General features: G+C 53.0%; 9 protein-coding genes across 9 annotated transcripts; 2 read left to right on the plus strand and 7 right to left on the minus strand.

Annotated features, from left to right (window-relative positions):
* Nucleotides 1-65: 65 nt before the first annotated feature.
* On the minus strand, nucleotides 66-955 carry ACET3X_009946 (uncharacterized protein; the record flags this gene model as incomplete). Its single annotated transcript, XM_069456117.1, has 3 exons — nucleotides 66-790; nucleotides 847-893; nucleotides 945-955. 3 exons carry the CDS (start codon nucleotides 953-955, stop codon nucleotides 66-68), a joined length of 783 nt encoding a protein of 260 aa, XP_069302779.1.
* A 718-nt stretch (nucleotides 956-1,673) lies between these two features.
* Nucleotides 1,674-5,499, minus strand: ACET3X_009947 (uncharacterized protein; the record flags this gene model as incomplete). The annotated part of the gene is made up of 2 exons (XM_069456118.1): nucleotides 4,636-5,499; nucleotides 1,674-4,577 (listed from the first exon to the last, which is right to left on the minus strand). Exons 1-2 carry the CDS (start codon nucleotides 4,765-4,767, stop codon nucleotides 1,674-1,676), a joined length of 3,036 nt encoding a protein of 1,011 aa, XP_069302780.1. The 5' UTR covers nucleotides 4,768-5,499.
* Nucleotides 5,500-6,158: 659 nt separating this feature from the next.
* On the minus strand, nucleotides 6,159-9,181 carry ACET3X_009948 (uncharacterized protein; the record flags this gene model as incomplete). Its single annotated transcript, XM_069456119.1, has 4 exons — nucleotides 6,159-7,138; nucleotides 7,186-7,619; nucleotides 7,671-8,680; nucleotides 8,786-9,181. 4 exons carry the CDS (start codon nucleotides 9,179-9,181, stop codon nucleotides 6,159-6,161), a joined length of 2,820 nt encoding a protein of 939 aa, XP_069302781.1.
* Nucleotides 9,182-11,081: 1,900 nt separating this feature from the next.
* Nucleotides 11,082-12,368, minus strand: ACET3X_009949 (uncharacterized protein; the record flags this gene model as incomplete). The annotated part of the gene is made up of 4 exons (XM_069456121.1): nucleotides 11,082-11,144; nucleotides 11,199-11,247; nucleotides 11,571-11,656; nucleotides 11,715-12,368. 4 exons carry the CDS (start codon nucleotides 12,366-12,368, stop codon nucleotides 11,082-11,084), a joined length of 852 nt encoding a protein of 283 aa, XP_069302782.1.
* A 559-nt stretch (nucleotides 12,369-12,927) lies between these two features.
* ACET3X_009950 (uncharacterized protein) lies at nucleotides 12,928-14,014 on the minus strand (the record flags this gene model as incomplete). The annotated part of the gene is made up of 3 exons (XM_069456122.1): nucleotides 12,928-13,240; nucleotides 13,310-13,841; nucleotides 13,909-14,014. 3 exons carry the CDS (start codon nucleotides 14,012-14,014, stop codon nucleotides 12,928-12,930), a joined length of 951 nt encoding a protein of 316 aa, XP_069302783.1.
* Nucleotides 14,015-14,288: 274 nt separating this feature from the next.
* On the plus strand, nucleotides 14,289-14,660 carry ACET3X_009951 (uncharacterized protein; the record flags this gene model as incomplete). The annotated part of the gene is made up of 2 exons (XM_069456123.1): nucleotides 14,289-14,483; nucleotides 14,547-14,660. 2 exons carry the CDS (start codon nucleotides 14,289-14,291, stop codon nucleotides 14,658-14,660), a joined length of 309 nt encoding a protein of 102 aa, XP_069302784.1.
* Nucleotides 14,661-15,696: 1,036 nt separating this feature from the next.
* On the minus strand, nucleotides 15,697-16,697 carry ACET3X_009952 (uncharacterized protein; the record flags this gene model as incomplete). The annotated part of the gene is made up of 2 exons (XM_069456124.1): nucleotides 15,697-16,578; nucleotides 16,632-16,697. The coding sequence occupies 2 exons, from the start codon at nucleotides 16,695-16,697 to the stop codon at nucleotides 15,697-15,699; spliced, it is 948 nt and encodes a 315-aa protein (XP_069302785.1).
* Nucleotides 16,698-19,789: 3,092 nt separating this feature from the next.
* On the minus strand, nucleotides 19,790-20,764 carry ACET3X_009953 (uncharacterized protein; the record flags this gene model as incomplete). The annotated part of the gene is made up of 3 exons (XM_069456125.1): nucleotides 19,790-20,019; nucleotides 20,070-20,455; nucleotides 20,685-20,764. 3 exons carry the CDS (start codon nucleotides 20,762-20,764, stop codon nucleotides 19,790-19,792), a joined length of 696 nt encoding a protein of 231 aa, XP_069302786.1.
* Nucleotides 20,765-21,402: 638 nt separating this feature from the next.
* ACET3X_009954 (uncharacterized protein) lies at nucleotides 21,403-23,568 on the plus strand (the record flags this gene model as incomplete). The annotated part of the gene is made up of 1 exon (XM_069456126.1): nucleotides 21,403-23,568. One exon carries the CDS (start codon nucleotides 21,403-21,405, stop codon nucleotides 23,566-23,568), a length of 2,166 nt encoding a protein of 721 aa, XP_069302787.1.
* Nucleotides 23,569-23,677: the final 109 nt, after the last annotated feature.

Genomic DNA, 23,677 nt, shown 5'->3' on the forward strand with positions numbered 1-23,677 from the left:
GGTAAGGCTCTCGCTTTTCCAGCCTCTGATCAATGTTCCCGTTCATAGCTGGCACTCTGGAACCGTTACTCGCCTTCTTGACCCTTGGATCCACTTTCGCCTTGTTCATCCTTTAATTCATGTTCGCCACTGTCCGAATCTTCGTCCCTGTCCAAACCATCGTCACTGTCCAACTCGGAATACTCGGTATCCAGATGGTCTTCCCTGCGAACCATGACATAGCTATGTCCGCAGCAAGAAGGCGCCCAATTCTGGACAATCCGTTTGGGAACTCCCTTTTTCAAGACCACGAGAAGCTTATTGTAAGATCGACCAACCCACAGGCCTGCCCATCTCTTTTCCAAGATGAAATTGACGGAAATCAACTTGTCAAAATGCTGGGCCTCCATACTTGTCAAGAAAGATTCGGCGAAGTCAACATAGGCATAAGAGAACATGAGGCGGTTCTCCAGCTGAAAGCCGTCATACCACTCAAGCAATGCGACCTTGAGTAGAGGATATTGACGCATGATTGAAATAACGGGGAGTAAGTCGACTGATTGAGGTTGCTCCCAGTCTATCATGCCTTTGATTTCGAAAGGAATATCCTTCAGTGCCGAATTGTTGTAGCGAACAAAGAAGGAATATACAAATTTGAAGAGATCTTCAACTTTGAGTTTGATCTCACCCCGAAGTGAAAACAGAGTTCCGAACTCGGAGTGAACTTGCTTGTGGGTGCAAGCTAGGTTGGCGGCGTCTCTCGCTGACGGCCTCAGGTCGATAAAGTGCTCGTAGATGATGTTGCGCAACTCTGTGGTCTCGAGTCAGCTTGCGAGGACTGGGAGCTGCAATCAATGATACACCTACCTCCGGACAAGTCGAAGAACGAAGTCCCGCCACTGGTGTCTCTGTCACTTTGACTGTTAGTATAAGATCATCGAGATTCGTGTATGGATACGACTCACGTGACTGCCATGGTGTTATCGCGGATTCTTGCTCTGATCTCTGGGTGGTACTCAAAGAATCATGCAAATGCGTAGGATAGGTGGGGAGTGAGTATTGTAAGAAGCAAAGTGATTGTTGTGGGCGGGGGCGCGTTTATCAGGGCCTGCGCCAAGACCGCGCTAGCAAGTCGAAGTGAGTGCGTGTAAGGAAGAGAAACAAACAAAACTGGAAAAAGAAGAAAAACCCCATTTCATGTCCACCTAAACGCCATTCGGATCCTCCCAAGGAGATGAGATGAGATGAGAGGTTGTCGGAGTGAGCAGAGGCTCAAATGAAGGTGAACGATTAAGTGATCACGTAACTAATCTATTACGTGATTAAATCCGAAGTATATAGTCTATAGGCTTAGGAGGTTTACCTGAGCAGAGTTATCTGATTAATACACTTAACACAACTAAGTAATCTAGTCCTTTTGGTCTAACAGAGGTATATACCTGCAGTCATTCACACCCCCAATTATTATTACCTACATATGCAGTATGTTCAGAGTTTCTTTCCTTCAATTTGATCTTTTTGAGGTGATATTTGGGGTGACAATTGGGGTGCTCTACTTCCGTCTGATCGTTTGGGGGCTTCCAAATTTCTTTTACAAGATTAAGCTGCAATTTTCAACACCGGGTAGCGCAAATTTTTGAACAGTGACGAGTTCGTTACATAGTATCTACACACTATCCGCACGTATCCTCCAATCAATAAGCACCCTCCCTCTTCTCATACCCACTCCCCACCACAGTCTTCACACTCTTCATCCCACTCCAAATCTCCGCATCAACCTCCAACTCCAACCCATCCACCTTTGTACTCCCCCCATCCAGACCCCAAAGACTCACACCCAAGTAATTAGTCCCGTGATAGTTCAAGATACCCTCTGTAACCGGGAACTTGACCTGCGGCCCCACATTACTAACATACTTGCCGTACTGCCAGCCATTAACATAGAGCTGCACACGGTACGCAGGGACACCGGAACCTGACGAAGAATTGCCGGAAGAAGTGCCATTGGTGAATGTGAAACTGAGTGGGATATCGTAGCCAGCTGGCATATTGAGATCGAATTCAGTGGCAAAGAAACCAATACCTGGCGCAGAGATACCGTCGGCGACTGGGCCGGCAGAAGCTTGCCATTTAGCGTCTGTGGCAGCAAGCGCACCGGGGAGATGCAGACCCTGGCGTTCAACGTACAGGCCGCCTTCGTTGAGGGGACCACGAGAAATATCGCGGTAGTCTTCTCCGCCGAGGTTACCAGTGAGTTTCCAGGCGATGTCGGAGGCGTTGTGGCCAGACAGCTTGTAATCCAAGATACCACGCGGGTTCTTCATGGTTTCGGTTCCGATGGTCCAGTTTTCGTCTAGGCCTTGGTTGTCGACGACGACCGTGATGGTGTATGTCTTTCCCTTTGTCAGATTGGGCAGGGTGAAAGTGGTGTTGCCGTTCATGGCTGCGTCGTAACCACGCCATGAGCCGAGGAACTGGTCGCCGATCCACGCAGAGGAACCGAATGCAGAACCGCCTTGCGTGGAAAGGTAAAAGGTTGATTCGTTTCCGGATGCGGTGAAAGTACCGCGGAAGAGCAGAGTTCCTGTGTGGTAGCCGTAATCGGAGCTGTAAAGCGACACAGGTGTAGTCAAGGGACGCAGAGAGTTGTACGTCTTCTTCAGATTGGCTGTAGTCCACTCGCTGTCGTCGTATCCGGGTTGGATCTCAGGTAGCGAGTCGACATACTTCCATTCCAGTTCGCTGAGTTTGGGGATGCTGACATCAGGTTTAACAAACTCAATGTCTGCGGATAGAGTTCCTTGTTCAGAAGTGGTAACTTCAATGTCCTTGTCGTTAAAAGTCAACTTGGACACTCCAGACGAAACTCCACCAATAACCTCAACAGTCGTTGTAGCGTTGAGATCACCAACAAGGGCGATGGTGTTGCCAGTGACCTTCGCAGTGCGCATCAGGTAGCCTGCCTTGACAATGACAGGGTTAGAAGAGTCATGGGGTGCTTGATCGATGGCCCAGTAGTTGAAGGCCTCGCCACGATCAAGCATGTAGACGTAGATGGGGCTATCAGCTCCAACCTTTGCGACCTTTCTGGTACCATCAGCCTTGAAGTTCAGGATTGTGGCACCATGAGCAGTAGTGCTCGCGACATCGCCTTCGACAACTTCCAGCCCGGTGACATCGATAGCTAGTTCGTGGGTCTCTCCTGGTCCGCCGTAAACGACGAGAACTGTCTTGTCATCATATTTGTGCCAAGTGAAAACTTCAGCAGTAGAGTAAACAAGAGTGGTACCACCGATGTCGTAGTCGCTGACATGGACCTTGGAATCGCGGCCATTCAATGTAAGAGAGGTGCCGTTCATCTGAGGTACGGTGATATTTCCGAAGACAGAGGTCGAAACGTGAAGCTTGTAGGTCGTAGATTCCAACGAGTTATACTTGGAGTGCCTCAAAAAGTAGAATGTAGTCTTCTCGTTAGTCGCAGGAGTAACGCTCAGATCGGTGCTGGTTGTCCAGGTGGAATTCGAAGTATTACCGCGCGCAGCAGTGAGATACGCAGGGCTCACCTTGAGAAAGTTGGCCTGGAGTTTGAGCTCAGAATACTTCTCGCGGTCGACTTGACGGTCTTCCTTGATCGGCGCGGCATAATCGTAGCTGGTGTAGCCACCAGGGTGACCAAGGTTACCCCAGTTGGTACCACCGTAGGTCATGTACAAGTTCAAGATTGTGACACCAAAGCTGTACAGCTGCTTGTAGAAGACACGATTGAACTCTGCGCCGACCAGAATACCGCACTTGTCGAAACCTGGTCCACCCCACGGGTCGAAGCTGCCGGACTGGAACTCAACAATAGAGTACGGGGTAGTAGGGCTTTGCTGCTCGTGAAGCTGACGCCAGTTTGTTGGCAGGTTGCGATCAGGCCAAGTGTTGGGGTTAGCGCAGTCAAATCCAAGGGGATAGCCGTCGTGGCCATAGATGTCAACAGCTGCAGGTTGACCGGGTGCGTTGTATCCCTTGGGGGAGGCGTCGTTGCTGATCAGAGGTACAACGATGCCGGCATCGCGAATCTGGTCTTCAACATATTGCATGTAGACCGGATCCGGGAAAGGTTTGATGGCTGAAGTAGCTTGCGTGTACTCGTTCTCTGGCTGTACAAGGATGATAGGGCCACCCTCGGTGATTTGTGCAGGCTTGATCGTAGCTAGTACGTTCTTCATGTAGTTGTCGGTCGCTTCTAGGAAATCAGGAGCGCGCGTTCTCAGCGTGCCGTTGATCCTCTGGATCCATCCGGGGAAACCTCCGCCAGATACTTCAGCGTTGATATAAGGGCCCGGTCTAGCGATGAGATAGATACCAGCCTCCTGTGCAGCGTCGAAGAAAGGCTGGAGCTCAAAGACACCTTCTTCGCGGTAAACACCAGGCTTGCCCTCAAGCAGAGCCCAGTCAACGTAGAAGGAAACGCCGTTGTAACCAAGAGCCTTGATCTTCTGGAAAAGGTCGGCATAGAGATCAGGTACTGGTAGTCTGTAAGGGTGGACCTCGCCAGAGTACAGGAAGATGCGTTCTCCATGTACGAAGAGCGAGTCCTCGTCCCAGGTGACCTAGAGTCATTGTTAACAACAGCCGATTTCCAATTGATAGTTGGATTCTGCCACTCACGATGTCTTGTAAAGCCTCTCTCTTGTACGGCTTGATCCATTCCTTAGGCGAGTATCCCACAGCCCTAGCCGCACTCTCAACAGCAAAACACCCAAGCGCAACCGCGCTACCAAGCCTCAAAAAGCTCTTCATGTTGACCAGTCTGCGGAACCAAAGGCCAAGTTGCTTGTAAAGCTGAGCAAATCCGCGGGGAAGCAAGCAATATAAACAAATTTCCCCCAGCCCCCGAAGCTTCCCATAGTTTGCATGCTAGCCGACCGGGATCTTGACCTGGTTCCTGTCGGGACAAATCAATGACACCATCTCGTGCCATCACGTTCCGAGCGCATTTCCTTTTGTTCCCCACTAAATTTTTCCCCAGTTTACCCCCCATGTTATGTCGGGCGGTGCTCAAGCCGTGCGATTTCAACCGGATGAGTAACCAAGTCACGCAACAATGGACAAGGTTCGCCGGATGAGTAGCCGTAGCCATACTAGTCTCCCCAGCATCTCCAAAAAAAACCGCAAACCACCGATTCCACCAATATCGCGGCATGCACGCTCGTCAAAAGGTCGCTAGGGCGCAGCGCAATGCGTACAACTCGGATGACGCAGGCGGGGAAGTTATGCCCGATGAGCGCCACGGCCGTTGCCCAGGCGGTGCATAGTGGGTGACGATCGGTGGGATTTAGCGGTGGGGTTAATGCTTGACGTCCTAGTCTCTTCGCTGTGGATGCTTGCGGAAAGCTTGGGTCAAGTTCCGTTACGAGAAAAACTTGTGCCGCTTTCTGTTTTGGGCAAGGCATCCGCGCGGTGATGACAACGGGCGTCGGCGTAATAGATGGGTTGACTCGATTGCCGGTTTCTGGGGCAGGGAGATCGCGGATGGCATGACTAGAGATGGGCTGGGATGAGGGTGCGGATGTGGAGGGACTTGCCGAGGTACTTTGGTTTTGGGCTGACGTAACACGGGTCTGATCATCGCGAAAGCAAGTGTGCACATACTCTATATGTAGAACAGTATCGCAGCCTCCTCATTATGGGTGAGTTCTCGTAAGAATCTCGTGTAGGGCGAGAAACGACAAAATTGGCTACTGATCCATTGTCCGAGGTCCGTCTACATGCTCTACCAGACGTCCATATGCATCTACATGGCTCAAAGCAACCAAGCAGCCGACTTGCCTGCAACCATCTCCACGCACAACGCAACGTTGCGTATATTATACCACGCCGTCTCAAGAAACAATTGCAAGACAACGACTGCCTATGAATCCAAAACTCCTGTACATGATTTCCTGCTGCCATGGAAAAGCTGAGCGGCATATCGATGCACCCAATAACACCACCACCAAAAATCGCGCCCTGGAAGATAAAATGCGAAACTCAACAGGAGTAAGGTAGCCAAACATGCTAAGAACCGAGCGCCGCAAAAGCGATACGGCACAAATACACCCATATATCAAAACTACCCGTCGTCCAATACACAACTCAACGACCGCAGCAAAAAATAGAAAAGAACATCCCCTCACTCCTCCACACCCCCTTTATTGCGGCGGATACGAGAAGTTCTGCGCACCACCCGGATAATACCCCGCGTTCCCGCCCACAGTATTAAAATTCGTAAAGTCGACCGTCGTCGCCCCCCAGTCATAAGGGTGATCGTTGTCGCTCATCATGACCGGACCAGCCCAGCTGTTAGTAAACGTCTGCGCGCCGTCAATCTCCATGGCCACTCTGGCTGCGTGCAATTCTTGGGGTCTTGTCTGCCATTCCTGGTACACGGAGTGTATTGGGACGGATGTAGTGCCTGATAGATGGTCTTGGTTGGAGCCGGTATCGAAGCCGGTTCGTGATGTGGGTATGGTGTGCTGAGACGGGTTGCCGTATTGATATGAGGAGTAGCTTTGCGATGAGGTGTGTGCTCCGGAACGCAATATGGGATTTGAGTCGTAAGACGGCGCGTTTGTTTGATGCGTATATGTAGGTGTGTGAGTGGCTGGGGATGTCTGAACTCCATTGCGGTTCACGGCGGTAAAGGAATTCTGTGATACAGGGTGTTGACCTGATCTCTGATCGGGTACCCCTTGCTCTTCACGTTTGACAGGAGCGATGTTGGTAGGTAGAGTACGTTCCGTGGAATCCTCGTCATGTGTTAGTCTGACGTCCGCAAGATCTTTGTCTTTGTTGGACCATTGGCTGTTGTTGTCATTTGAAATGTCACCGAACTGCTTGTGCGACTTTTCGAAGAATTGCGCGTAATCTTTGAGCCCACCACTGGCGATACCATCGCTCGAGTTGCTCTTCGGAGAATCGTCAATTTGTCCAGTCAGCTCTCTATACTTTTTCTTTTCCCGACGATAGTATCGCTGCCACTCTGCGAGTTGAACAAGCCAGGAGCGAGCCATCTTAAAACGCCTCAAGATGCGAAGTAGAAAGCCGTTTGCAATATCGTGAGCTCTGGGACTCAAACGGGATGAGAGCACGCCGTCGGGATCCATTTGGGGGAAATAGTGGCAGTAGATGGCTGGGATTGTCAGTAATATTCAATCAAAAGAGTGAGATACCACCTACTTCCTATCCCTACTGCAAAACAAGAAAAGGCTACCGTAGGAGTCTGCACCAGATCACTATGAACCCTCGACGTTTCAATGGTGTGGAGTAGATCCGTAAAGTCCAAGCAGGCTCTCCAACAGTCTTTGGCTTGCTTTATCCAATACTCCGGATCCGGGGGTTTCTCTTCGATCAGTGGCTCATCCAACGGGCCGCGAGGATACGCCAACGTCCACGGTGACGTGGGCATGTACTCTCTATAAAGCCAGACGAAACACAGCGTGTACATTGCGTGTATCGAGACGTACTTTCCCGGTTTGTTGTAAATGCGATCTTCGGTGTTGTCTTTGGTTAGCTGGAGATGGTCAGGCAGGTCGTGCTTCAGCTGCTTGAGCTTATCCTCCAACTTCTTGAAACCTGTCGTTGAGCGCCATGGGGGAGTTTTGCCTTCTTGTCTGTACACTATCAGCAACACATCCCAGTCATGTTATCGACACGGCACATACCTTCGGCCCCGCTTGCAAGACCATTGCGACACTTCGCCGAATATCACGACGGCTTTGATGTACCATGTGAGTTCTGCCTCGTGTTCACCAATCTCCCACTTTCCTCCATTTAGCGGGTCGGCTTGATCAGCACCATTCTGTTCGTTGCGACGGCACTCAGTATGCTCGTTCCACCGCTTCCTCCGTGCTTCGTATGCAGCATCATCCTCGCCCAAAAGTCGCGTCCGTGCTTTCCTTCCAAAGTTGAAGGCGCCATCGCTGCACACAAGTTGCGTTCTTTGGAGTTGGTCAGGCGTGAGCATCCTTGGCCGATCCTCCCCCCAGCTCAGATAGCAATCCATAAGACAACAACTCCAAAATGTCCGTCGCTGCGTTTCGCGCAAAATGAATTGATCCTTCTCGGAAAGGCCCTTCTCGCTATCTTTCAGTGGCGCAGGTAGCCCCTTGTCATCGACATCCAGATGTGGGTAACCCAAGACTATGGCGCATCTGATAGCAAGGCCAATCTTGATCCAGCCCTCGGTGCCTTGCAGGTTGGTCCATTCGTAATAGCCCAGCATGAGCAGTGTCTGGATCTTCTCCAGAGTTGGGAAGCCAAAGGCCTCGGTACCCATCTGCGTACGCGTAGCCTGAGCATAAAACTCGGCCGTCTTGGTAGGGTCATTTCCAGTCTGCTGCACGAGCTTGTCGTGGAAGCGAGCAGTCTGAGTAAGGAACGCTAGCAACAGAGGGGGGTACAGTTGAGGAGATTGGCTCTTGGTCGGAGTCTTGGCACCAGACGGGCTGTCGGTTGATTGTGGCTGCTGCACGGAGCTCAGGAAAGTTCTCTTGTGCAGGAAGGGAAAGTCAGTAGAGAAGTGCTTGTCGTAGATATCGAACAGCTCCTCCCAGACCTGGGGCGTGAGCAGAGGCGATTGGAGAGCGTCCTCATACGTACCCAGGCCTTCGACTGGGCGTTGTGCTGTAGTCGAGGAGGGCGCTAGCAGCTTGCGCCGCTTCTTGGGCGGGGCCTGGGAGTGTCAGCACTAGCTCACGTGACTTGAACCAGCACCTGTTGTCGGCGATGGATGCATGCACGCACAACGGCTTCCGGAGCATCCAGAGGGACGGCTTACATCAAAGTCAGCAGTGCTGTCGCGGCGCACCGATGCGGTGGTGCTTGCGACGGCTGCGTGGTCCCAGGTGCAGTCACGGTTGGTGTTGGCGCAAGCCTTGCACGTGGTCCCTTGACCGGTGTTTTCGCACTTGGTCTTGCTGCGGCGACATCTGGTGCATGCAATCTGCGAGCGCATGCCTCGTTTTGCGGAGGGCTCAGCACTGCCGCCGACGGCATCAAGAGGACCCGGAGTCTGCTGCGGAGAGGCCTTGACGGTGGACGGTGAGAGCTGCGTCAAGGGAGATTGGTGGTGTTGGTGCTGGCTGGGAGGAGACGATGGCCGTTGGGGCCCTGGCGGTGGTTGTTGTGGATAAACAGGCACTGCAGTTAGCCGCGGTGCATTCTCTCCGGTCATGGGAGTATGCGCAACGGCGCCCAGCTCAGGCGGTGCGCGAATGTTGGCGAGGATTCCAAAAGAGTTCAAAAAAGGGGGGCAGGCGAAAACAGATAGCGACGAAAGAAGGCGGTGCGTCGAGGCGGCGCGTGTTGTCGAGTCTCTTCGGGTGATGTTGCTGCGATGTGCGGGCCGGCGAGATGGCTGCGGTTGCCGGAGACGCCGTGCAGGGCTGCTGGGGCCGACGATTACCAGAAGACTTTGTGTAGATGCAGATGCAGGCGGGCGGTATTGCGCAATCGTCTCGTGCTCCAACGTCTCTCGCAGCACAATCTGCAGTCGCTCGGATCGTGGTGTTCCAGAGTCGGTGCTGGCTGGCCTCTGACGGACGACCGCTGCGGGCACACGGGTATTAACGTTGGATCTCCCTTCCGACGGGACGAAAGCAACTTGGCGCCGGTCCTTGCAGCGCGCTGCCATAGCATACACAGCTATTTAAGCGATCGCTTCATCTGACAAACTGCCAGTCACCGCGATTCCGCCGCCGCTCTACGGCCACGAGCTTATTGCTTACCCTTCTGCTACGGTAGCTAGGCCGCTCGAGACGACCCTCTAGCTTGCGCTCCCCGCGGGGTCGTCGAAGCAAGTTTACAGTTCATCGGTGGCCCGGTCAGAACCACTGCTACATCTCCACATTCCGCCTGGCCCCTAGTCTCTCAAATGCCCTCTTCTCCTGCTTGCTCAGCGTATGGGCGGTCGCACACAGAACAGGCGCTGCCACGTGGGCGGGCCTGCATGCAGTAGTAAGGTGTCGCAAAGCCTTGAAGCGCACGTACAAATAAGCCCAGCCGTTTGCGTTTGGCTGTAAGCACAGCCGCTTCACCGTCACCTCACTCTAGCCTGCCAGTACCATGCCCGTCATCGCCAGCGCATGTCCCCCATGGTGGTATGCAACCCTCCGAACGGTGCACCGTCTTCACATGATGCGAGCGCTTCGTCCATCCATTGCCCCATCGAGTCGGCTACGCATATCGCTTCCTCTGATATGATCTGACCGTGTCGGCCAGTAGACGTAGCCTCGTTGTCTTACCTCCGCGGGTCTGAAAGCGGCGTCCATCTCGATCGCTCGGCCTTAGCATATGCCTCGTTGCCGGGAAAATCATCGACATGCGCTGCTTCCGCATCTCAACGACGTTGTAGATGAATAGCTGTCAAGGATCCACGACGACCCATGGTACGCCGCACTTGCACGTCAGGCCAGATGGGACGTTATTCCCCTCGCCACGGTTAGCGAGCTATGTTGCGCATGCGCATGCGACCAAGTTCAGCCTGACATTGAGGAGTGAGATCATCTGCAAGCTTCCTAATCTGGCGCCTGCTTGATCGGTGTAGAACCTTGCGTTATCTGCCATCGCGGGATTAATTTCGCGCCCGTTGCGCCTCTAAATCGCAGTACACAAGGTTTTCGGGGTGAGTTTGAGCGTGTCATTCGTCCATGCCATACCGTTTTCAGGAGGTAATTAACGCACTTTCTTTGGAGACACAAGGTTGGAAATGTTACTGACTATCTTCAGCCTTATGCATCTGGTATGCCTCTAATCCCTGAACGTCATGTCCGGGAACGACAACGCCGCCCAACTCCCTTTTTGAGTAACGTCCGTAGAAAGCGCTCGGACCGCGTCCAGCCGTCTGGTCCGCGGAGCGTTGGCGATCACGATGACGCGGGCTCGACCATGTGGTCTCGAGTCGTCCGGACGGCGGAGTCAACATGTGAAATTGAATACGCGCGACTGGATCAGGTTTGTTGTGAGGCGTGCATCGTACAACCGGCAGACGGGGCGGCGATGTTATTGCTTAACAAAATACATTATCAATACGAGATGAACGTGTTCATGCCTCGGAGCACGTCTTCGCATCCTTCTCATGCGACTCTGGCGAGAAGCAGTAGCCAGCGCGAGCCACCAAGTCCAGGCATGATATTGATCTACCAATCATTAGCATCGCAGCCGGATACAGCATGCGCCAATAGTAAGCATACCTTGCTGAGTCGCGGTGTAACAGTCACTGGGATGATACTCGCTGTATTGCTAATCGAGATGTCGATATCAGTAGCACGAAGAGAGCGACACGCCATGCCTGATGGAATTCTTTACGTCGAGAAGCCCCTCGCACACTTGCCTCATCCCCAGACCGAGGGAATACAAGGTGAAGGTGCCCTGGATGACGCACAAGTGTACTTCTAGAAATCGTGACCAACGCGGCGAGGTACACTTGTACAACACTAGGAACGAGAAGCGTTGTCATTAAGCTCATCATACGTCGTCCGGCCGTTACTCATCTAATGACATCCCACTTAGAGGTTACAGCCACATCCACTCCACAATCCTCTTGTAACCAATCATCATCCTACCACTTCTCAATCGCAGGCCTGAGATCGATCTCCCAGGTAAAGTTCGTCTTGGGCTGTGTATGCAACCACCAGTAGTCATTCGCAATCTGCACTCAATTAGCCCTTTTCCCTTTCGCACCCGACTAACCTCCAGTCCATACTCACCGCATCAGCACTCAACTTCGCCTCAGGAGGCATATCCTTCAACCACTCCTTCGTCCTCGGAATATCAATCACCCCATCAATAATCGCATGCGCCACATGCACCCCCTGGGGCCCAAACTCCCTCGCCAGACTCTGACTCAGCGCTCTCAACGCCCACTTCCCCGTCGAAAAACTCGCCATCTGCGCATTACTCTTCACGCTCGCCGTCGCGCCCGTAAAGATGAGACTAGGCGGGTGTTCCGAACTCTCCACCCCTTTCAACAACAACGGCAAAAACGCTTGCGAGAATAATATCCCGCCCATCGCCGATACCCCCAAACTAGCCTGAAACGTCTCTGCTGGAATCTCCAAAAACGGTTTCCGCATAAACGCACCGCTGGCGTTGAAAATGGCTGCTGCGGCGGCGACGTCGGGACCAAATTCTTGTTTGATGCCGGCGACGGCTTTGGCGAGGTCTTCTTTGGAAGATACGTCGGTGCTGATGCCGAGGGCTTTGCCGCCCGCGCTGTTGATTTCTTGGGCGAGGGCCTCGTAGTTTTCTGGGTTGCGGGCGAGAAGGACGACGGGGTAGTGTGTGGAGAATTTGCGGGCGACGGAGGCGCCGGTTCCGGCGCCGACGCCGGCGACGATGGCGATGAGTTTGGAGAGGGGCATTGTTGTTGGTGTTGTTTTGTGTGTGGTTACTGGACGGTGATGGTTGGTGTTAGTGTTGGTGTTTGGAAGGGGGTAGTCGAGTCGAAATGGAATTGGATATGTGATGACAAGGAACCTCGACGACGCGAACTTATTATACGTTACACTTTGCTCGCTGCTCGCTCTTACACGTTTCAGTACCTTACCAATGATGTTTAGTAAACTTGTAGACTATCCAGTGGTGTCATGGCGGTTCCTGATTGCATGATTGCGGAGTAACTGGAGCGCGAGGTGCGTCATGATTAATAAGCACCCCTCCACTTGTTCTATACTCTTCCGTTCCTATTCGAAATGAAATAGAATCGGATCTCTATAGCTGCATACAGCAGATGCGAGGTGTTTGAAACATGTACTTGCTTGAGACCATCCTGGTGAGTTGTCCAACCGCGTGGTGCTGCCCGGTTCTAGCCACATCACGCATCTGGTATATCGTGAAGCATGAACTACTTGGACGTAACTTCGTTGATGCATTACTATCATCTTTGGTCTATGCAGCTCTTCCGGCTCATCACAACCTCATTCACGCCATACCCGCCCTACCCACCTGTATCCTCTCTCCGGTGGGTTTGTCGTCGCTCCTCAGAACAGGCCAACTAGCGCCATCCGCCTTGACCAATGTCATCTCGAGCTTGGTACCCAGTATCCTGAACTTGCTCTCTTCAGGCTTGATGGTCGAGAAAAGGGGGAACTCGGTCTGGTAACGCTTGCTATCTGTAGTCGGCAGATCGAGTGTAACGTGCTGTGGCTGGAAGTCGATGACTGCAGTTGCTTTATCGATTTTCTTGAGGTAGAGGGAGGCGACGACCGAGGTTGCGGTTTGATAGTAATCATGTCTGTGTATGTAGTCAGCGACTGGTCTTGGAGGCGGCTGCCAGCAAGAGAAAAAGGCATAGAGGACATACCGGACCGTCTCTAGCTTCTCCTCGCCCTCCTTCTTCTTCCCGCTGCCAACGAACAGATGTCTGTCCTTTGTCTTGCACCCCTCAATCTTCATAAACTGGTCAAACTCCATGACCCTCCGCTTACAGCAACTCCATCCCTTGCTGCCCTCGTGGAAGATGGGCGCACCAGGGTGGTGCACACAGCTCTCGCCTTCGCGGTTGCCTCCCTTGTGCACGGCGCCGCATCCTTTCCGCCTGCAGGTCATGCCCTCTTTGATCTCCAGACTAGGGTCGTCGTCCTCGGACTCTGGCGGCGGCGCGGGCGAGGCCGTTGGCTTGGGCGTCGCTTGTGCAGTGGGCAGTCTCGGGGCAGGCGCCGGCAGCGATTCCTCTAGCGATCCGAGGTTGACCTGCGTGCCATTGGGCACATCGGGGGCTTCGACGGGCTCTGGCTTGGGCGTGTCGTCGACGTCCGAGTGCTTGCCCCGTGTGCAGGGCTCGATTGCAAGGAACTCGTCAAACGTCAGGACGCGAGGTTTGCAGCACTCCCAGCCTGGAAATTGTTTCCATATTAGCATCTTCATGTCGTGATGCGCGTGTACCGGGCTGCGCTGACCTACCTTTCTGCCCCTCGTGGAATTTGGGTGGGCCGGGATGGTAAACACACTCCTCGTTGTCGTCGTCGTACGTCTTGCCGCAGCCCTTGTGAACACACTTCTTCGCCATGGTATCGGTTTGTGCAGAGACGCGTCTAACGAGGGGTGACTATGTGGAATGCGCGCTGCGCTGGGTGCTGCGATGCCCCAGATTTTGTTCCGCTGGCTCGGAATATTCTGGAAATCAGCCGTCACCGATGTCATTGGGGTCCAAGCGCGAGCTTAATCCGGGGCCTTGAGCTTCCATGCTTGCAATCACGTCGCGTCCACTCGGTCTTTCTTGTCTGTCTCGTACGCCCAAAGCAGTCGTTACGGCGTGTGTGGTTGTTCAATCAGTCGCCACCATGTTTCGCGCCACGTCCCGTCTGCTCGCTTGCCGCATCACCTTCTTCACCCGAACCCCATGCGGCCTGTGCGACACGGCAAAAGCTGTCGTCCAGAACGTCCGGGCGCAAAGACCCTTTGAGTACGAGGAGATTAATGTCATGGAGTCCGGCCACGAGAAGTGGAAGAGTCTATACGAATTTGATACTCCGGTGGTAAGGAGCTGCACGCCAACTTTATAATATTACGATGCGCAGAGTACCTGAGTGTTCAACTAGATCCACATCGACAAGGCCGAAGCTAAGGGGACGAGCGCATCTTCACTCAAGCTCATGCACCGTTTCAAGGAAGATGCAGTAACCAGGGTCATGGATCAGGCAGAGTCATCGTGAGAACGACATTGCGTACAAACAGCCCTCACAAGACACCCCACCCCACCATGACTTTGCTGGCCCCTCAACTCCACATCGTCTCCGACCTCCACCTAGAATATCCAATCACAAATCCACAATACTTGCACACCGAGCTCAACGTCACCGGCACTCTATTGCTCCTACTCGGGGACATAGGCCTAGTCAGGCACCATGGCCTTTTCGTGTTCCTGCGAAATCTCCTCAGCGAGAACCGCACCTGCCGCATCTTTTACGTCCTAGGCAACCACGAAGCCTACCAGATGACCCTTGAAGACGCCGTTGAGAAGATGAGGAATTTTGAGGACACCGCAAGACGAGACTACAATGGTCGCTTCAGCCTCCTCTTCCGCGACCGGTGTGACGTTAACGAGCACGTAACAATACTAGGCTGCACACTCTGGAGTAGCATCCAACCGGATCAAGCTGCAGATGTGCGTTCCAGAATGAAAGACTACAACCAAGAACGAGGCATACAAGACTGGACGCCTGAGAGAAGTTGCACAGAACATAGCCGCGACGTAGAGTGGCTGAACGAGCAAGTCAGCCACATCCAAGCGACTGAACAGCATAGAAGCATCATCATTGCGACACACCACTGTCCTACGACTGATCCTCGCGCGGCAGACCCAAGGCACGCTTCTAGTTCTATGAGTTCTGGCTTCTGCTCTGATTTGTCAAAGGAAGTGTGTTGGATGAGTCCGGCCGTTAAGGTCTGGGCTTTTGGACATATGCATTATAGTTGTGCGTTTAGGGACAATGTCACGGATAAGTTGGTCGTGTCGAATCAGAGGGGTTATGGAAGTATGACGGGAAGTGGCGGGAGTACAAAGAGAATTGAGACGGTGGGAGTAGAGCAAAAGGGAGACAGGTGGCAGCTTGTAGAGTCCGTGCCAGTACCTAGGGATATATGAAAGATCTGAAATCGTAAAATTCAGGTCACAGGGTATCTACACAAAAATCGAAACCCACCCGAGAACGCCCTTGATATCATTCCATTCCTATCTTTACCGCGGCCTTACTTCCGAAACAAACTCGTCGCACTCCCCACCAGCGGATTCGGCTGAAACTCCATATCATTTCCGCCTGCAAACAACGGTACACTATCATCATCCACCCTACTCCTCGGCTTCAGCTCCTCCCCCCTCGCAATCTCAATCGTATTGATGACGGGCAACGCCAACAACAACAACGGCAGCAACTGTCCAAAACTCCAGTTCCCCTCGGACGGACCCACCAAACGCACTGATTCCGGCGGCGACCCAAAGGCTTGGGATTCGAGCACGACGCGGATGGTAGCGCCGACGCCCATGGCGAGGCAAGTGAAGAGGCCAATGACCTGGACCGTCTTGAGCCACTTTGGGTTTGAGCGGTTGTGCAGGTACCACGTCGCGAAACCAAAGGTGAGGACCTGGCCGGCGATGACGGCGATGGTGCCGGCGATGGAAAGCGCGGCGTTGGAGCTAGTCCCGTTGCTTTGCACGTGCCAGACACATGCAATCGGGAGTCTGGGCTCCATATTCTTCATCACCGTTTGCAGGATAAAAATACCAGATAGAATGCCGAGGAACATGTTGATGAGCATGAGGAGCTGTCTGATCCAGCGCAGTACCCAGTCGCGTTTAAAATCGTTTACGAGCGCGAGCAGCGTGGCGAGATTGGTTGCCGTGGAGAGCAGCGAGAGCAGCCAGATGATGAAGAAGTGGTAGGGCACCATTGTTTTCATTTTCGCGAGCCCGACGGATTGGATGCCGATGCCGGTTAGGATTTGTTGGTCGGAAAAGGATTGGAGGAGTTTGCGGGAGATGGGGGCGGATGTGGATTTGCGGAGGCCGAGGAGGATGATGGCGGCGGAGAGGAGGATGGAGAGGATGTTTGTTATTATGAAGGATAGAAGCGTCTGTTGGGGGTCATGGGTCAGTATTGGAATTATGGTAGGTTGGTGGGACGTACGCCTGCGCCTGCTACTCCAGCATCTGTGTTTGTTGTCTCGGGGACGGTGGAACAATTGAATGCCATGATTCCTGTTCTTGGCTCTTTTGTCGCTTCAGTATTCTCTTCGGTATCGTGTCTACAAGGAGCGTGGTCGCGTCAGGCCAGCATGCGCGGAATCGTCGGAACTGCGCTATCTTGTCGCAGGATGAAAATCGCAGGATGGCAATCGCAGATACGCGCGCAAACAAAAGGGACGTTAAAGAAAGAGTGGCGCTAGACAGCTACAAGTAGATTTGTAAAAAGTGAAAGTGAACGTAGATAGAATCAAGAAGCCAGCACAGCCTCAAGCCAATGTCATCCTCACCCGCCAGGGTCCCGCATCCCTCCCATCTAATTTAAGGCATGTTGGCGAGCGCTCAACCACAACGGCAGTGGATTGCAGTGCAGGGGTAGAGATCGACGCGTGAAACAAGGCGGCAATGCCAGCCAATCGACGACCGTTGCCCGTTCACATCTGTGGCGCAGCGCTTAATCTGCGACAGATGCTGGGCCAGTTAGAGGTGCGGGGTAGGCAATCTCCATGGATGGACGATAACGTTGTGTTATGCGTAGAAGCGATTTGGTGTGCGTGGTGAAGGAGGAGTGGGGTTTTTGAGGTGAGGGCGCTTGCGCAGGGGAATGGGCGGGCGTGCATAAAGGGTCCGCGACGGCTTCATTTCTTAGCGCGTAGGCGGATGGTAGGGCCGGGCTTGAGGAGATCTTCATTTGTTGTTAGTCCATCACTTCACCTATAATGATCCGGCGAATCTTGTGATGCAGCTGTGATATTTCTCTTCGGGTCCTGCTAACGACTAAACAATATTTCCAAATGATCTTTGGACTCTCTGTTGCGCATAAAATACAATCAGACTAGCACCTATATTATTCACTGCGTAGAAGGGCATAAGGACGATCGCGGTGTTGTGGTCGTCGGTGGAGGCTGAGTCCACCCTGGCTAGGCATCCATCGATGTCTCACGGTTGCAAAGAATACATTTACCCCGCAGGCGTCAGCATCCCCCAACCTCCAGACTGACATGCCTCAAGAGCATCATCTGCAACACAGGCGTTCATAAGTACGTGATAATCCTCCATCTCGTCTTTAGTGACTAACGCCATCTTAGTTACGGCTTGTCAAATTTATCTGGTCCACACCAATGTCGATAAGGTTTCCACCAGCCTCGCACTTTGGAAGATTCCAAGCAGCTCAAGATGACGGACGCTGGGTCTGGGTGGCTCGCACTTGATATCAAGGACATCGACGAGAAGAAGCTACTGCCCGGTGTCATTGGCCAAGATGGCACGCCGCCACATCTCCCTACGCAAATGGTGGAGATACCCTTTGACAATCCGGATCAGGTCGCAGTCGTTTCGTGGCGCTGGGACGGCGATCTACACATGTCAGGTTCCCGGAATATCGCCAGCGTCATACGCGTCGCGAAGCAGCGCGGTATTCGATATCTGTTCATTGATATCATCTCCATAGACCAGAAGTTGCCTTCAGGCGATCTTATCGCGCAAGTCGCAGCGTTCTCGGCACTTTACACGAAGATCACAGTTCTTGCTGCATACGACATTTGCGCAGACGGAAACCCGTATGCCCTCTTCAGAAACACTGTTCTACGCCCGTGGATCCTGAATGAGATGCGCCTTTTTCGACAAAACCCCGGAAGAATTATCTACGTAGGACATAACTACCTGGGTGCAGACTCTTCACTTATACGCACCTACTTCATCATCCCAACCCAAGACCAGGAAATGGTGCGCCCGAATTTCCTGAACAGACTTGAGGAATTGTGGTGCACTAGTTTCGTTGGCTCGATTATTGGTATACTTGTCGAGGAAGTCGGAATGTCTCTCGTCTCGGACTTCAAATATATCATACCGGCTTACTCACACATCTTTTCTACCGCATACGAACAGATGGAGCGAAATGACTACCTCTTAACGGTCGCAATCTTGTGCTGTAATTATAAAGGATCGCGTTCACCTATCGGGGGTCATGCCTCTAATTGGGGTATTCACAATTTGCGTTTCTCTCGCTACAATTTTACGGCGGTGTTAGATAGACCGGATGGATCAGTTGATTTGAATAAACGCTGGAAATCATCTCAGTATGAGATTGCGCTAGATGGGATACGAGTTGCACAGTGGGGGGACAAACACATGGGTAACACCCCGGTACACATCTATAGTCTTGACCCGTACAAAGGTAGCGAGCGCTCTATATTCGCAGCGCTAGGTCTCGCAGACTCGGACTACGAGGACCACGTAGCAACAGAAGAGGCAAGGCTCGCTTGTCTACGAGTGGATAACAGGAAAGAACTGCCGGTACCTGTTCTGGAAGCCATCGAGGTTGATCTCCTATCCGAATGATTGTCTCCTTCTCATCCTTGTATGCAGCAAACGCCTGTAGTATAGATTCAACTTTGGTACACGCGCACTGAATGTTAGGAATCATTCCATTGCTCTACAGCAATTAAGCATCTCTACCCTGATCAGATGTCATTCTCACGATTCGGGTCCACTCCGCTTATTGTATCCTGACCATCATGCTGAGACGGCTTCGGTCTTTCCAGTGGGTGGATCAAAGATACCTGTGTAGTAGCTAACACCACCAACACTCTGCTCTCATGCTTTAGCCTGCTCCTTGAGAGAGGAGTCACGTCAATTACCTATCGACTGTGATCTCTCCTCTCGTATGTGAATCGCGCAACGGCTGATTCACGACCTAACTGCTCTATAGCCACATACGAAGCTTGCATTCAGGTGCAGTCATAATACTAATGAACCACAGGGGTTGTTGTATGGAGTCGTGGCTAGCACGCCAGTACGTCACAAAGGCAGACTTCAGTACTAGCCAACACGCGATGGCCTGTAAAAGCATGCAGCACAGTGAAACTCGATAGTCGGCCACTCAACCACCACATCAACATCCCCGTACGCGATTGATCAAGTCACAAGTGCATAAGTGGCAAAATGTGTTGTTGATCCCACAGTGGGAAGTTGGTATCTCTACCATGTCGTGATTTTGGTATTCGTCTAGCAACTGCTCATAAAGACGTTATAACCGTCCGTCATGATCATGCATAGTCTTCGTCAAAGGTCATAACATCGCACGCGCCAGCAGAAAGTCATCTACAACTTCTGCATAGCAACAATGTCGGTGGACTGGACGTGGTCCTCGAATTCTTCGATCTGTTGCTGGAGCTCGTCCAGCGAGACCTTGTCGTCCTCGACAACCAAGTTGATCTGGAGCTTCTTGATACCGAAGCCGACAGCGACCAACTTGGAGGCACCCCAGACGAGACCCTCCTTCTCGATGGAGAGAACGTTCGCCTTGAGCTCGTCCATGTTTGTCTCGTCATCTGGAAACTGTTAGCATACGGGTAGAGCATAGCAGAGCCAGAGAACATACCCCATGGCTTGACGTCGAGGGTGACGATGGACTTGGCAGCAGGCTTGGTCTTGCCGGCCTTCTTCTTGTTGTACTCGGCCAGGCGCTCCTCCTTAATGCGGGCGGCCTCGGCGTCCTCCTCCTCGTCGTCGGAGCCGAACAGGTCAACCTCGTCGTCGTCATCCTCGGCCTCCTTCTCGGGGGCCTTGGCGGGGTTCAGGGTGAGCTCAGAGGACTCGGGGCCGTAGGCAGTGAAGTCCTTGGTTGGGTCACCAGGCAGGGAGTCGAACTCGCCCTCGAAGGTGAGCATGTGGTTGTACCACCTCCATGCGTAGGGGTACTTCTCGGGGGCAGGGACCTGCTTGATTTGCTGGAAGACCTTTACATCGGCCTGCGATGGGGAGTAGCTGGGGCATGTTAGCTGATGACTCCTCCGTGGTATATGGACAAGTTGCAGCAGAAACAAGGGATAGATCAGAGGTGCGACAAGCGCGTGGTTTTGTATTCAGATAGCGGGGTCTTAAGCCGCCTCATTAACACGGACCAATTGTTCTCATCATCGAAGGGTGGGAGTGCGACGCGATGCAGTGGGAGAGTACAAGGCGGGACGAAATGCAAGGCGGGGTAGGAACTTACCCAACAATGTAGCTGCGGGTCTTGACATAGTTGTTCAGGAGAGTCAGGCCTGCCTCGGAGACGAGATCGGTGAAGCCCATGTTTGCAGTTGTGAGGTTGCGAGTAGGGAATGGAGGAATCGAAGGTGTTGTGGTGGGAAGGAGAGGGACGACCGCAGTTTTTGATGGAGGAAATTGCGCTGAGAAAAACACGCTAGCCTTGGCGCTAGCACGTGCCCCTCCCTGCCCGCGACAGCGACTGCGACGAAGACACGGTGCCAGCCACAGTCATTTTCCTCTGTGCATCTGGACCTCGCATGCACACGAGCCGGTCCCACCTGTTCTCCTCGGCCTTCGTCTGCATTCGCCGTGGGTGCTGGAAGCCTGTAATGCTTGCTCATGGACGCGTAGAAAGCTGTCGAACCGCCGCGCATCTTCGCCGAAGCCTGTGCTCTCCCCATCCGTCAAGAATATAATGCTGCCATCTCTGTCCTCCTCAATCTGACTGTTGCTTGTTTTCTGACTCTGACATCGTCATGCTGACCAGTAGAGCACGCATAGCCGCGAGGCGCATCGCCTCACCCTCCATCCCACGATCACTTCCCATTCGTACATCGTCGTTATGTCTCAACGCATCTGCAGCACGATTGCCTGGGCAGCAGAAGCTCTTGAGACCGCTTGTTTCGTCGAGGACATATGCAAATGGAGGCCGACCGCACCCCCCAGGCGGAACGCATCGCATGAACATGAGTGGTGAGCCGGAAAAGCCTGCCTTGGAACAATACGGTGTAGATCTCACGGCGCGAGCGCGTGATGGCAAACTAGATCCAGTCATCGGACGAGACGGCGAAATCCAACGTACCATCCAGATCCTGTCGAGACGAACAAAGAACAATCCTGTCTTGATAGGTTCTGCAGGAACAGGAAAGACGGCAATTCTTGAGGGCCTGGCACAACGTATCGTGAAAGGCGACGTACCCGAATCGATCAAAGACAAGCGCGTCATCTCCCTCGATCTCGGATCGCTTATTGCTGGCGCAAAGTTCCGGGGAGATTTCGAGGAGCGACTCAAGAGCGTCTTGAAGGAAGTTGAGGATGCGCAGAAGGGTGTCATACTATTCGTTGACGAACTACATACATTACTGGGCTTGGGCAAGGCAGAAGGCAGTATCGATGCCAGCAACCTTCTGAAGCCTGCGCTCAGCCGAGGGGAGCTGCAACTCTGCGGAGCGACAACACTCAACGAATACCGGCAGATCGAGAAGGACGCAGCGCTTGCGAGACGATTCCAGCCAATTCTAGTAGGCGAGCCATCCGTACAAGACACCATCTCGATCCTGCGCGGTATCAAGGAGCGATACGAGGTTCATCATGGTGTCCGCATTACCGACAATGCTCTCGTCGCCGCTGCTTCGTACAGTAACCGATACATTACCGACCGGTTCCTCCCAGACAAGGCTATTGATCTGGTAGATGAGGCTGCCAGTGCGCTGCGTCTCCAGCAAGAGAGCAAACCCGACGCGATTCAGGAGCTCGACCGCCAGATCATGACCATCCAAATCGAGCTCGAGTCTCTTCGCAAGGAGACCGATATCGCCAGTAAAGAGCGACGTGAGCGTCTTGAGGAAACCTTGAAACAAAAGCAAGACGAAGTGAAGGTGTTGACCGAAAAATGGGAAAAGGAGCGAGCAGAGCTTGAGGAGATCAAGAATGCGCAGACAAACCTAGAGAGGGCGAAGCTCGAGCTTGAACAAGCCCGCCGAGAAGGCAACTTTGCCAAGGCTGGTGAGCTACAGTATAGCAGGATCCCCGAGCTAGAGCAGAAGCTTCCCAAGGACGAGGAAGTCACTGCAGGCGCCAACCGACAGGGCTCTTTGCTGCACGACTCTGTTACCGCTGACGACATTGCGTCTGTCGTATCCCGTACGACGGGCATTCCATTGTCCAAACTCAACTCGGGTGAAAGCGAGAAGCTCATCCACATGGAAGATACCCTACGGCAATACGTCAAGGGCCAAGATGATGCACTGAAGTCTGTTGCAAACGCCATTCGTCTGCAGAGAGCTGGCCTGTCCGGCGAGAACCGGCCCATCGCTTCTTTCATGATGCTGGGACCGACTGGTGTAGGAAAAACCGAAGTCTGCAAGAGATTGGCGGAGTATCTCTTCAGCACTCCCCAAGCGGTCATTCGATTCGACATGAGTGAGTTCAGCGAGAAGCATACCGTCTCGCGCCTCATCGGTTCTCCTGCAGGTTACGTTGGGTACGAAGATGCCGGCCAGCTCACAGAAGCTGTCCGACGGAAGCCTTACGCAGTCCTGCTGTTCGATGAGTGGGAAAAGGCTCACAAGGACATCTCAACACTTCTCCTGCAGGTGCTTGACGAAGGCTTCCTTACAGACGCTCAGGGCCACAAAGTTGACTTCCGCAACACCATCATCGTCATGACATCGAACCTTGGAGCCGATATCATTGTCGGCGACGACGTCCTGCACTCGGTGGACAAGGATTCGAGCGAGATCTCACCGGCAGTACGCAGCGCTGTTATGGATGTCGTTTCCGCCACGTACCCACCAGAGTTCCTCAACCGCCTCGACGAGTTCATCATCTTCCGCCGTCTGTCGCGCGAAGCGCTAAGAGACATTGTTGATATTCGTTTGAAGGAACTGCAGCAGCGACTGGACGACCGCAGAATCGTGTTGGAATGTCCGGACGAAGCCAAGCAATGGCTATGTGATCGTGGATACGACCCGAAGTTCGGTGCTCGGCCACTGAACAGACTCATTGCAAGGGAAATCGGTAACAGCTTAGCGGACAGGATAATCCGTGGAGAGATTCGCACTGGTGACACAGCCAGGGTCGCCATCAACGAGGACGGCACCGGGCTCACCGTCGCTGCCGCATGAATCAGTATGACTAACGACGATATGACTGTATAACAGAATGTAAAATGTAATATTGCATGTACATAACCATGTAGCATTAGCGGCGTTTGTAGGTCAACGATTTCCTCTC

Source organism: Alternaria dauci, chromosome 10, assembly GCF_042100115.1.
Source record: "Alternaria dauci strain A2016 chromosome 10, whole genome shotgun sequence".
Classification (NCBI taxonomy): Eukaryota; Fungi; Ascomycota; class Dothideomycetes; order Pleosporales; family Pleosporaceae; genus Alternaria; species Alternaria dauci.